General features: G+C 38.0%; 1 protein-coding gene across 3 annotated transcripts in view; it reads left to right on the top strand.

Annotated features, from left to right (window-relative positions):
• The window catches only part of LOC128655959 (cytochrome P450 2K6-like), a 393,574-nt gene that overhangs the window by 347,563 nt on the left and 33,587 nt on the right, over positions 1-12,424 (top strand). For all 3 annotated transcript variants that reach the window (XM_053709567.1, XM_053709570.1, XM_053709568.1), the window contains one exon: positions 11,778-11,962. In XM_053709567.1, the coding sequence (XP_053565542.1) occupies positions 11,778-11,962 (185 nt within the window). The remainder of the gene's footprint in view (positions 1-11,777; positions 11,963-12,424) is intronic.

Consider the following 12,424-nt stretch of genomic DNA (forward strand, 5'->3'; position numbering starts at 1 on the left):
CCTATACATGGGTGGTATCACTGTACTCAGGAGATGTTATTGAACTCATATTGAGGTGTTTTTTGGCTTTTGGTTTGATGGGGGTAAATTACATTGGCTGGCTTCAGAAATAGAACATGGGTGCATGATGACAGATGTGAAAATTTCAAGTTGGAAAACTGGAATGTGTCCCCTAAAAATAAGGCCTTTTAGCCCCCAGAGAAACCGACACACCTATACATGGGTGGTATCACTGTACTCAGGAGATGTTATTGAACACATATTGAGGTGTTTTTTGGCAGTAACACATAACAGGAACTGAAAATCAATGCATAAAGTAGAATGTGTGTGAAAAATAACACAAAAAAATGACTACCCAAAAGTTTGACAAAGACTGGTGGTTGAATTAGTGCATGGAAAGTGTTAAAATACCAGCATCTGAAATACCCTAGGGTGTCTACTTTTCAAAAATATATGGTTTGATGGGGGTAAATTACATTGGCTGGCTTCAGAAATGTCCCAAATAGAACATGGGTGCATGATGACAAATGTGAAAATTCCAAGTTGAAAAGCTGGAATGCGCCCCCTAAAAATAAGGCCTTTTAGCCCATAGAGAACCCGACACACCTATACATGGGTGGTATTACTGTACTCAGGAGATGTTATTGAACTCATATTGAGGTGTTTTTTGGCTTTTGGTTTGATGGGGGTAAATTACATTGGCTGGCTTCAGAAATAGAACATGGGTGCATGATGACAGATGTGAAAATTTCAAGTTGGAAAACTGGAATGTGTCCCCTAAAAATAAGGCCTTTTAGCCCCCAGAGAAACCGACACACCTATACATAGGTGGTATCACTGTACTAAGGAGATGCTTCTGAAGACATATTAGGGTGTTATTTGGCAGTAACCCTTAACATTTTCAGTAAATGTATTCTTACATTGCTATTTTGTCAAAAAAATCACAATTTTTTTTTTCTCAAAATTTAGCATAGATTGGTGGTAAATTGGTTGCATGAAAAAAGTCAAAATACCCCAAGTTTAATACCTTAGGTTGTCTTCTTTTAAAAAATATATACATTTGAATGAATATTCAGGGATTCCTGACAGATATCAGTGTTCAAATGTAACTAGCGCTATTTTTGAAAAAAAAAATGGTTTGGAAATAGCAAAGTGCTACTTGTACTTATTGCCCTATAACTTGCTAAAAAAGCAAAGAACATATAAACATTGGGTATTTCTAAACTCAGTTGAAAATTTAGAAACTATTTAGCATTGGTGTTTTATGGTGGTTGTAGATGTGTAAGAGATTTTGAGGGTCAAAGTTAGAAAAAGTGTGTTTTTTTTTTTCATTTTTTCCTCATATTTTTTGAAAATAATGGTATTTTTTCGAAAGTCCATCTAATGGCGAGAAAAACGGTATATAATATGTTTGGGTACAGTAAATGAGTAAGAGAAAAATTACAGCTAAACACAAACATCGCAGAAATGCAAAAATAGCCTTGGTCCCAGACGGTCAACAAATGGAAAAGTGGTCCGGTCACTAAGGGGTTGAATGGACATGAAACCCATTTTTTTTTTCTTTCATGATTCAGATAGAGAATTAAATTTTATACAACTTTCTAATTTACTTCTATTATTTAATTTGCTTCCTTCTCTTGTTATCCATTGCTGAAAGGTTTATCTGGGAAAGCACAAAAGCAGCAAATAACCTAGGTTCTAGCTGCTGATTGGTGGTTGCATATATATACCAATTGTCATTGGCTCATCCATGTGTTCAGTTAGAAACCAGTAGTGCATTGCTGCAACTTCAAGAAAGCATACCAAAAGATTGAATAAAGGTTTATAATAGGAGTAAATTAGAAAGTTGCTTAAAATTGCATGCTCTATCTGAATCATGAAAGAAAAAATGTGGGTTAAATTTCCATTTAATATGCTATGTTGAGTACACATTTTCCAAAGGGCTTGCCACTGGGGCATACCCTTAAATGGACAAATTTGCACCATTATTAAGGGTACTTTATGGTACCAACGAAGTCCAATTTAGTCACCAAAGGAACATATTTGGCTTTGAAAGGTACCATCTTCAAGAGTACCAATATATCTATGGTAAAGGGTACAGCGGCTGTACCATTGAGGGTACTGCCCCAGTGACAAGCTGTTATACCCCTAAAGGTACAATTTGTGCACATTTATTTCTGACAGTGTACAGTCATGGAGAATGCAACCTCAAAAGGATATAAATAAACATGAAATTGTTCAAAAGAGGGTTAATAAAATGGTGCATGGTCTAAAAAATAAAACTTAGGTTAGAGAGAGGAGAGGTGATATGATATAACTTCAAGTATATTAAGGTATTTAATAAAGCTGAAGAATAAAGTATTCTTAAACAAAAATAGCAACGCTAAAGTAGGGAGTTAGGATCTTGCTAGTCGACTAATGATTACAAAAGAAAGGAGACACCATTCAGATCCCAGATCTGGAGTTGAAAGCCGTAATGAGGCAGAGCAGGGAAGCACTCTACGCACAGGGGCTTTGTGGTGCTGGCTGTATGCGGCAGACAAACCGCAAAGCAAGCAAGCAAAAAAGAAAACTAGCCGCAGCTGGGCAACAGTTAAAAGGGATCCACTTTGTATAGTGCTTTTTGCTTTTGTTTCAAAAAAGGGAAAATCTGACGTGTTTCACGCCACAACCGGGCGCTTCCTCATAGATAAAATGCATGTGACCTGTCTGGTAATCCTTACTCGCATTTGTTAATGATCTAAATAGTTTTTCTAGTTATATCCAATTTAAGCTTACATGGAGTGAAGAACGTATAGAATTCTTTGACACCTCTATTTATTGGGAAGAGAACACTTTGAAGGCAGATATTTTTAGAAAGCCGTTTGACCGCAACAATTTGTTGCATTATGAGAGTGCTCATCCACCTGCATTATTGAATTCTCTTCCTTATAGTCAGTTTCTTAGGGTGAAGAGAATTGTTTGAGCATGTTAAATCTTAGCAAAGACTTACTGAAATAAGCCAACTTTTTAGTGACCGGGGTTATCCTAGAGAGGTGATTCAGTGTAACTTGAAAAAAGTTGAAGGGCGGTCCAGAAAAATGAGGGGACCAATGAAAGAATCACTTTTACTAAAGAAATTGACAGAGTAAAAAGGTGCTAAATATTTTGAGAAAGCACTTGCATATTCTGTATGAGTGTAACCCTAATGTCACTGTATTTAAAGGGACATTCTACACCAGAATTTGCATTGTTTAAAAAGATAGATAATCCCTTTATTACCCATTCCCTAGTTTTGCATAACCAACAGTTATATAAATACACTTTTTACCTCTGTGATTACCTTGTATCTAAGCCTCTGCAGACTGCCCCCTTATTTCAGTTCTTTTGACAGACATCCATTTTAGCCAATCAGAGCTGGCTCACTGGAACTCCACGTGCATGAGCACAGTGTTATCTATATCACACACATGAACTAACACCCTCTAGTGGTGAAAACTGTCAAAATGCCCTGAGAGAAGAGTCGGCCTTCAAGGGCTTAGAAATTAGCATATAAACCTCCAAGATTTAGCTTTCAACTAAGAATACCAAGCGAACAAAGCAAAATTGGTGATAAAAGTAAATTGGAAATATTTTTAAATTTATATTCTCAATCTGAATCATGTAGGTTTATTTTGGACTAGACTGTCCCTTTAAAGATTTTTTTATGCCCGTCTATAGATGTAATCCTTCCCTAAGGGACAAACTAATTAAAAATGATGTGGGCACAGCCAAAGTGAGTGGCACACGGTATATCACAAGTGCCAATAAAGGATGTTGCCCCTGTTTGGGTTGTTTTAGCTGTGAAAACATGATTAGAGGTGGTGCCTTCTTTCACACACATACAGGAAAAAAAATTGACATATAGGGCTATTGCAATTGTAATAGGGAATATGTTATTTACTTAATCAAATGCCCATGTGGGCTTCTTTTTGTGGGTGAGATGACGTGTAAGGCATGGGAGAGGATGAATGAGCACAAATCCAGGATTAGGAAGGGTGATCTAGATGCTCCTGTAGCTTACCACTTTATTAAGGTGAATCATCAAATTTTGCAACTTAGATTTTAAATTATTGAGCAGGTCCACAGACCAAGGAGGGGTTGTAACAGGGAGATGTTATTAAAATGAGAGAGGCTTTTTGGATATTTAAATTGTGGACTTTACAACCCAATGGTATGAATAGAAACTTGGATGGGTCTATTTTGTGATAATAATTTTGTAGGATTGTTTCTTTGTGTTTTTATATATATTTTATGAGTTATTACACTTTGTTCTTGTAATATCCTTTAGTGAAAAAATAAGGATGTAATTTTGTATGACCACCACTAGAGGGTGGTATAAGTATGGAAATTGTACCTGTTAATTAATTATGATGTGTTAATTACACCTGTGTATAAAAGGCAGAGATTCAGTGTTACTCTGTATCCACAGGATTAAGGGTGAACCCCCAAAACATTTTGGGCTTTTTGTGCCAAAAAAACTTAGTGAGTATTCATGCTGCTGCCTTCCTTGGTTCTTTACTTTATACTGTGCCCCACACAAACTGCAATTTAATAGATTCACAATAAATTTAGTTAAGCATGGAACACAATTTGAAAAGTCTCCTTTGTTAAAAAACATTAAAATCTACCAGTAAATTCCATTACTTCACATGTTGAACAATTGGTTAAATGTGATCTATGATTACCAGTGCTTGAAAGCCAATTGGAATTTTTGCGAGGGTTGGAACATATCAGACTGGGTGAGAATTTTGATGCTAACGTTGGTGTTTTTTTAACAACAACTTTACATTTTGTCCACAACAGATGCTGAAACTAAGTAACCCTTCAGTATATCCAAATGTTTTCTGAGGTTTTTTTTTAAATTGTATCAAATTGCAATCAGTATTCAGTATAAAATATGATAGTATCTTGAGCAAATGTTTTTTCTTTTGCTGTCATTTTTTATGTGGTTCCCAATTTTTTTATCGCTTCATAAATTGATATTAAGGATTTATTATCATAACCTCTAGCACTAAGTCCATGTATAAGATCATTACCTTGTTGCTCATAACTCTGTATTGTAATTGCATTACTGCAGAGTCTCATGAATTGGATTTTAGGAATAGATCTAACTAAGTGTCTGGAGTGACAGGATTCAGCATGTATTATAATGTTACCAGCTTTCTCTTTGAGAAAAGTACTTGGCAGGATGCTAGCTGTGGATAGATTGACTGATCATTCTAAATCCAGATAGTTAATGGTATTTCTTTCTAATGACACGGTGAGTCCACGGATCATCATCAATTACTTTGGGAATATCACTCCTGGCCAGCAGGAGGAGGCAAAGAGCACCACAGCAGAGCTTTTAAGTATCCCTTCCCTTAACCCCCAGTCATTCTCTTTCCCTACGTTAAAAGCAAGGAGGTGGTAAAGTGTAGGTGTCTGAAAGAAGATTCTTCGATCAAGATTTTATTAATTTAGAGCAGAGCAAGTTTGTTCTGTTCCTTCCTGGGGTATAGCCATAGCCCATGTCAGTCTCTTCAGTAGAGCAGTGGTGGCTTTTAAGCAATTGGGGTATAATCCTCACTGCGCCTCCCAAGTATTCTAAGGAGGGAGATGGTGCACTTTATAGACTCCTGCAGATTTTATGGGGACAAAATATATCCTGCTAGGAAACTACTCATGGCAGTGTGCAGGCACTTAATGTGAGATGTGAGAGACGCTGTTCCCTCTTTTATGGTGATGAAGGGGTTAACAGTTGCATGAGGCTTCTTTTGGTATAAGCAAATATAAATTTTATGGGCTTATGTGTAATCCTCTTATGTTGTAGCGAGGGGTCCAATTTATTATTGTTATTGTGAAGACGGCAGGGCTGGATCTCTGAACCTCTAGGTCCTTGCTTAACTCAAAAAAAGAATAGACCTAGAGGTTTTGCTAATGGGCAGCCTCTGTGTTTTATTTCTCAGTAAATAGCGAGTAACGCTTTATCTTGCATGAGAAATTTTCTTTCTGTGTTTTAGCGTACCGTGCAAAATTTTGTTTGAGTCACGGCTTGTTAATGTGGCATTATATGCTACAAAATATTATAGCCGCTATGCTCAGTATAAGTTTAGCAGCATCAGTCTCCTTATGGTGCATGCTCTGTTAGTTTTGATAACGTCTTAATTATACAATGCTTTGCAATGCTTTTTTTATTTGTCAGCAAGTTCCGTCATTACACATTTCTGTGGCGGGAAGAAAGCCTATGGAGCGATACGGTCCTCCGCCATTACATTTTTCTGTGACGGGAAGGACTCTGCAGTATGCAGAATCAGTTGAGTCTATGTATGCTATTTGTCACTTATGCCTGGATAGGATAGGCAGCACATATGTATTGTGAGAATCCTATGGAGTGCTACGGTCCTCCGCCATTACTCATTTCTGTGGCGGGTTGGTCTCTGCAGTATGCAGACTAAGTGGATCACGTGCTCGCATAATGTTAGGATCTAGTTGGTGAGCCAAGTGCCCCGTTTTCTGCTTTGAGGTGGAACGGCTTCTTCCACACGGTCATTTATTCAGTATGTTGAATAGCATATTTTTTTCTATGGAAGGATATAGTTTAGACACCTCAGTCAGTCTGGGGTGTAGAATGGCTTGTTCATTGTGTTTGTGCTCACTAACTTTCCTTTTCTAAAGTGACAGTTTTCAATACATAATTAATTAAAGAATATATTTTTATTTCCATCATGACATGATCTGACATTCATGTTGGTATGTTAGGAACAAATGGTTTTATCTATGCAATCTGTGCGGTTTGTTTAATGATAGTTTTTTTTTTATTAGTGTCAACTACCTAAGTGACAATATTTCACTTTTCAATTTTTAAATATTTCTGTCCTTGCCCTGTGCTCTTGTGGAAAAGAGCTCTGTGGGTTATTACACACTGACTTACCTTCAGAAGGTGCAAGCAGTGTATGTGAATTGTTGGTTTGTTCTTTTTAGTTTGGGCAAATAATATGCAATAACTTTTTTCTGTTATGTTTTTGCTTATCTCTTGATAGAGAGATAGAGCATTGCCTCTGAGCCCATTGTCTCCCAGGATGATGCTGTTTAGGCAGTGCCACAGTTTTCTCCTGTAACGTCCCTAGCCCCTATGGCGTCACATGCAGTGCCTCCGGTTCCTTTCAATCTCCTAGAGGAGTTATTTGCCTACAGAAATCTCTGCCCAGGTATCTTCTGAGGTTCCTGTGGCATTATCTGTTTTTCCTATCATAAGGGATATCGCAAGAGGAAAATTAGAATTTCAGATAGTAGGGTTTCTGTCCGCTTGCTGCTATACAGGTTGTCTTATCTCATAGGTATGATGAGGATACTTCGGTAGCCTCTGAGGGTGAAATCTCAGATACGGACAGAACAATTCCTTTATCTGATGCTGAAGCGGTATTCTTCAGATTTAAGCTTGATCACCTTCATGTATGGTTAAAGAAGGTTTTGGCTTCTATGGGCGACTCGGATACGCCTATCGTTGTCAACCCCACGGAATTTTGTCAACTTCATAGTTGCTTGATGTTTCTTCTCTGTGGATATGTTTCCTGTTCCAGTTCATGCTTGGAGTTTTTAACCAGGAATGGGAGAAGTCAGGGTTTTCTTTTTTCCTGTCTTCTTAAATAAGATTTAGCCAGGGCACGGTGCCTTAAGTGGAAGAGGCCTTTTCTACTCAGTCTAGAGAATTTTGATCCCTATAGAGGATAGCCACTCTTTTTAGGATCAATGGACTTAGCTAAGGGCTTTTATGGAGGTTTGTATTGCCTCTGTGTCAAGTGCAGCATCTTATAGATGCGTTGCTTTGCCTGATTTCATTTGGGTGGAGTTCATTTGAAGAGAACCAGAACAGAATTAAGGCTCCTAAGCCAATTCCTTTATGTCTGATGTTTCCAGGCTAGTCCTTAAGCCAGGGGCTAAGTTTTATGGCTTTGCTGAGCTAGCCTGCGGAGCGTTGTGTAGCGAGTCGGTTTCATAATCTGAAGGCCGCGAGTTATGCCTCTCCCTTTCAAACTTCTTTTAGATTTTTCTTCTGAGCCCAGATTTCTGGTGTTTCCTTACAAGGGTAAGTCCTTGTTTGATCCTGATCTAAGAGATGAAAGGTTTGCCTCCAATACAGAACTATGGGGAGGCTAATGCTCTCTGGTTTTCTTCAAACATGGGTATGACATGTTCCGGATAGACAGAGGACTTAGTGCCTCAGGGTTACTAAATAGAATCAAACTCTTACTCCCAGGCGCAGTTTCCATCTCTCAGTTTTAATCTGCGGACCAGATGGCTGAGAGGCATTGGATAGCCCAGTTCCGTGTAAAGTAACAGGTTTTAGGATTTTATTCATCCTGTTCAGGGTTCCCGGAAGAGTGAGAACTTTTTGTCCTAGCTTAGACCTCAAGGGTCTCATTTAGTTTTTCTCAGAGTTCATCCTTCAAAATGGAATCCTTTGGTTCAATTCTTGCTTTGGTGTAAGCGGGTCAGTTCATGATGATCATAGACCTGGAGGATGTGTATCTACAAGCTCCTGAGTTTTGTCATTCTGTCAAACACTTTGTTTGACGCCCTTCCTGGACAACATATTGGTTCAGACGCAGTCCTTACAACAAGCAGACTCTCATTCAGGGATCTTGTTGTCTTTTCTTTGTTCCCATGGATGGGAAGTGAATATGAAAAGAGTTTCCTTGTTCCAACTACATAGAGTTTTTCTTAGGGACCATAATAGTTTCCCTATCCCTGAACCTTTTTCTGACAGAAGGTCAGAAAATCAAGGATTTTCCATTGGCCTCTTTATACATTTCTATTAGGCCTTCAGTGGCTTAAGGTATGGTCTGATGGTCTTTTTGTTGGACATCGTCCTTTTGCTCATTCCATCCGAGAGTTCTATTGTTATGCATGCTCGGATAGTTATACGGGGTCCAGGTGAATCTGTCTTAGAAGACAGGCTTTCTCAGGAGAGTCAGGGTTCTTACCCTGAAGACCTTCCTGGATGATAGTGCCATGGTCCCCAACTGTTTGGGCTAGGGACTATGGACTCGGGAGGAGTTTTTTTTTCCATTCCTCTTGGAGTTTAGATCAATATGCAATGTGCTGTTGATCTGTTGTCCTTAACCCGGTTTATCAGGTTCTAGCTGGACAATTTTTTCTCAGTAGTTTGCATAAACCACCTAGGAGGAACCTAGAGTGGGCGGGCGCTCACTATTGCTGTTTTCCTTCTTTTTATTCCTGGAGGGAATGCTGGGAGTGGACTTTTTAAGAAGTCAGACCTTTTATCCGGACGCTCTTTCTGATCTCTCCAAATTAAGACTTATCTAAGTACGACTAGCTTCCTAGATACGTTTAGAGGTCTGGAGGTCAGCAAGCTGTTCTAATATGCAGCCTTTGGGATGTAATCTCTTCTTCCCTGAAGGTTGTTCCTGAAGGACATTCCGATTTGGGTCCTTCCTTCATCCAAACTTGTATTCGCTAAGGCTTTCTGTTTGGTGTTTTGAACACTTAGTTTTGTCTATGCATGTTTTTTCTGCAGTGATCTTTATGACCTTGATTCAGGATCACAAGCCTGTTCCTGTTTTTTTTCCATAGGGTATGATGTGAGTACCTTAGGGGGAGATTCCAAGGATTACTCTTGGAAGTAGAGTCAGGATCCTAGGATGTTCTCTTTTCTCCAGCAAGGTCTGGAGAAGGGTTGTCAGGGTCTGGCTGAGTCAAATATCTGCATTTCTCTTGTTACACGTGTCTGGTGGATGTTCCAGATGTGTATTCTTGTCAGGCCCTGGTAACTTCAGGCCTGTATTTTAGTCAGTTGTTCCTATTGGAACCTTTCCTTTTTTTTTACTTTTTTTTTCGTTTTTGCAACTGGGTCAGGTTGAGCCATTGCATTCCGCAGATATTTAATTTTTACCTTGAAAGGTTTTCTTTATTTCCACGTTCTATTCTGATCAGAGAGTTTCGAATTCTCGACTTGCAGTGTGATTCTCCTTATCTCATATTTAATTTGGATAAGGCAGTTCTTCCTACCAAGTTTGTTTTTTCTTAGTAAGGTGGTTTTGGACAGGAATATTAATTAGGAAATTGTTATTCCTTTTCTCTGTCCTAATCCTCTCACGAGGATAGTCTATTACACAACATAGACGTTGTGCATGCTCTTAAAATCTACTTGCTGGCTACAAAGGACTTTGTCAGTCTTCTGCTTTGTTTGTTTACTTTTCTGGGACTCGTAAAGGTCAGAAAGCTACTGCCACTTCTCTTTCTCTTTGGTTGAGAAGTATTATTCCTTTGGCATATGAGACGGCTGAACAGCAGCCCCCTGAGAGAATTATAGCTCATTCCACCAGGGCAGTGTCTTCCTTGTGGGCCTTCAAGATGAGGAGACTGTTGATCAGATCTGACATTTTTGCTCAGCCGAGGCGTCCTTTGGGAGAAAGGTTCTTCAAGCAGTGGTGCCTTCTGTTTAGGTTACCTGTCTTGTCCCTCCCTTATCATCTGTGTCCTCTAGCTTGGGTATTGACTCCCAGCAGTAATTGATGATGATCCATGGATGCACCGTGTCATTAGAAAGAAAACTAAATTTATGCTTACCTGATTTATTTATTTATTGACACGGTGAGTCCACGGCCCTCCCTGTTTTTCACAGTTTTTTTTATATAAACCTCAGACACCTCTGCACCTTGTGTTTCCTTTCTCTCCTTTTCCTTCGGTCAAATGACTGGGGGTTGTGGGAAGGGAAGTGATACTTAACAGCTCTGCTGTGGTGCTCTTTGCCTCCTCCTGATGGCCAGGAGTGATATTCCCATCAGTAATTGATGATGACCCGTGGACTCACCGTGTCAAGAAATAAATAAATTTATCAGGTAAGCATAAATTTAGTTTTTCTTTATATTCCCCTGTAAATCCAAGATTAATATCATTCCAATTGATATAACCTAGGAAATCCTCAAAGGAAAAAGGCTCTTTCTCTATACAGATCAATTCATCTATAAATCTCATAAAGAATAATACGTTACAGCCAAAAGGGTTGTACAGGTTGTAAATTGTATTGCATTCTTTTCTCCTAAGGACATATAACTCAGGCAGTAGTATTGTTGGTAGTAGAATTTTTCATTTATGTGTTATGAAGAATTTTATTATAATGAAACATTATTTTGTTCTAAGATAACATATTCTTTGATGTTAAACGTATTTCTATCTTTCAGATGATGCAGCACAAATGTTTTGTTAGATGATGCTAGTTCACAAATGATGTGTTTATATCAAATGTAACTACACCTTTAAGTTGATGACATATACCTGTTTTTTGATTGGTACAACTAGCCTTTAAATCATTGTGCCTTATGTTTGAATTGTATCTATGAGGAAGTGTCCAGTCGCGGCGTGAAACGCGTCAGATTTGCCATTTGTATGGTGCTTTTTTAATTTTTTCAATAAAGTGGATCACTTTTAACTGTTGCCCAGCTGTGGCTTTTTTTCTTTGTTGACTAATGACTATTTTACATAAGAGTATTTTTTTTTAGAGAGAGAGAGCAGTTGATTTATGAAATAGCCTTTTTGGCAGAGGTATTAAATATAAAATTATGTAAGGGAATATCTAAAATATAACTAAGGATATCCAACAAATAATTATGCTTTTCATACCAAAGAACATTTAGGCAATATGATTTTATGTTGCAAATATTTTTAATTTATATAAAAAATTTTTTTTTACCCATACTGTCTTAAAAGAGTTGAATAAATAGCTTAAAATGACAAAATATATTTTATCCTTACAGAAAATGTACAAAATGAAATTGAAAAAGTGATCGGATCTGCCCAGCCTCAAATGAAACACCGTAAAAAAATGCCGTATACTGACGCTGTAATTCACGAAATTCAAAGATTTGGTAGCATTGCAGTAATCACTAGTCCACGTGAAATTAGTCATGATGTTGTTTTAAAAGGTTATTTTCTACCAAAGGTTTGTAGCAATGTTATCTCTTTATTTTTAAATGGTTTTTGCTATAATAGCTGATCTATGAAATAACATAAGCAAAGCTGTATTCTTATTGTATGCTTGTATAAATGTACTGCTTAGCTAACAAAATACACATTACTAAATTAGGAATTAATATATGAGAACAATTCTAGAAAGCTTAAAGGAGCATTAAACCCTAATGGCCAGATTACAAGTGGAGCTCTAAATATCGCATTCATGAAAGTGATATTTGTGCTCCAATATGTAATGCCAGCTTGGCTAATGTGTGCTGGTATTACAAGCTGTCAGCAAGCTTGAGGTTCGCATTGCTGGGAAGCATTGCACTCACGAAAGTGGGCTTCCATAGGATCCAATGAGAGCCTTATTCTGATGCTGTCAGAAGCGGATTCAGAATTTAAGTGCAGAGAAGCAATGGCAGCAAATATAAATATATATGTATATGAT

Source organism: Bombina bombina, chromosome 4 (assembly GCF_027579735.1).
Source record: "Bombina bombina isolate aBomBom1 chromosome 4, aBomBom1.pri, whole genome shotgun sequence".
Classification (NCBI taxonomy): domain Eukaryota; kingdom Metazoa; phylum Chordata; class Amphibia; order Anura; family Bombinatoridae; genus Bombina; species Bombina bombina.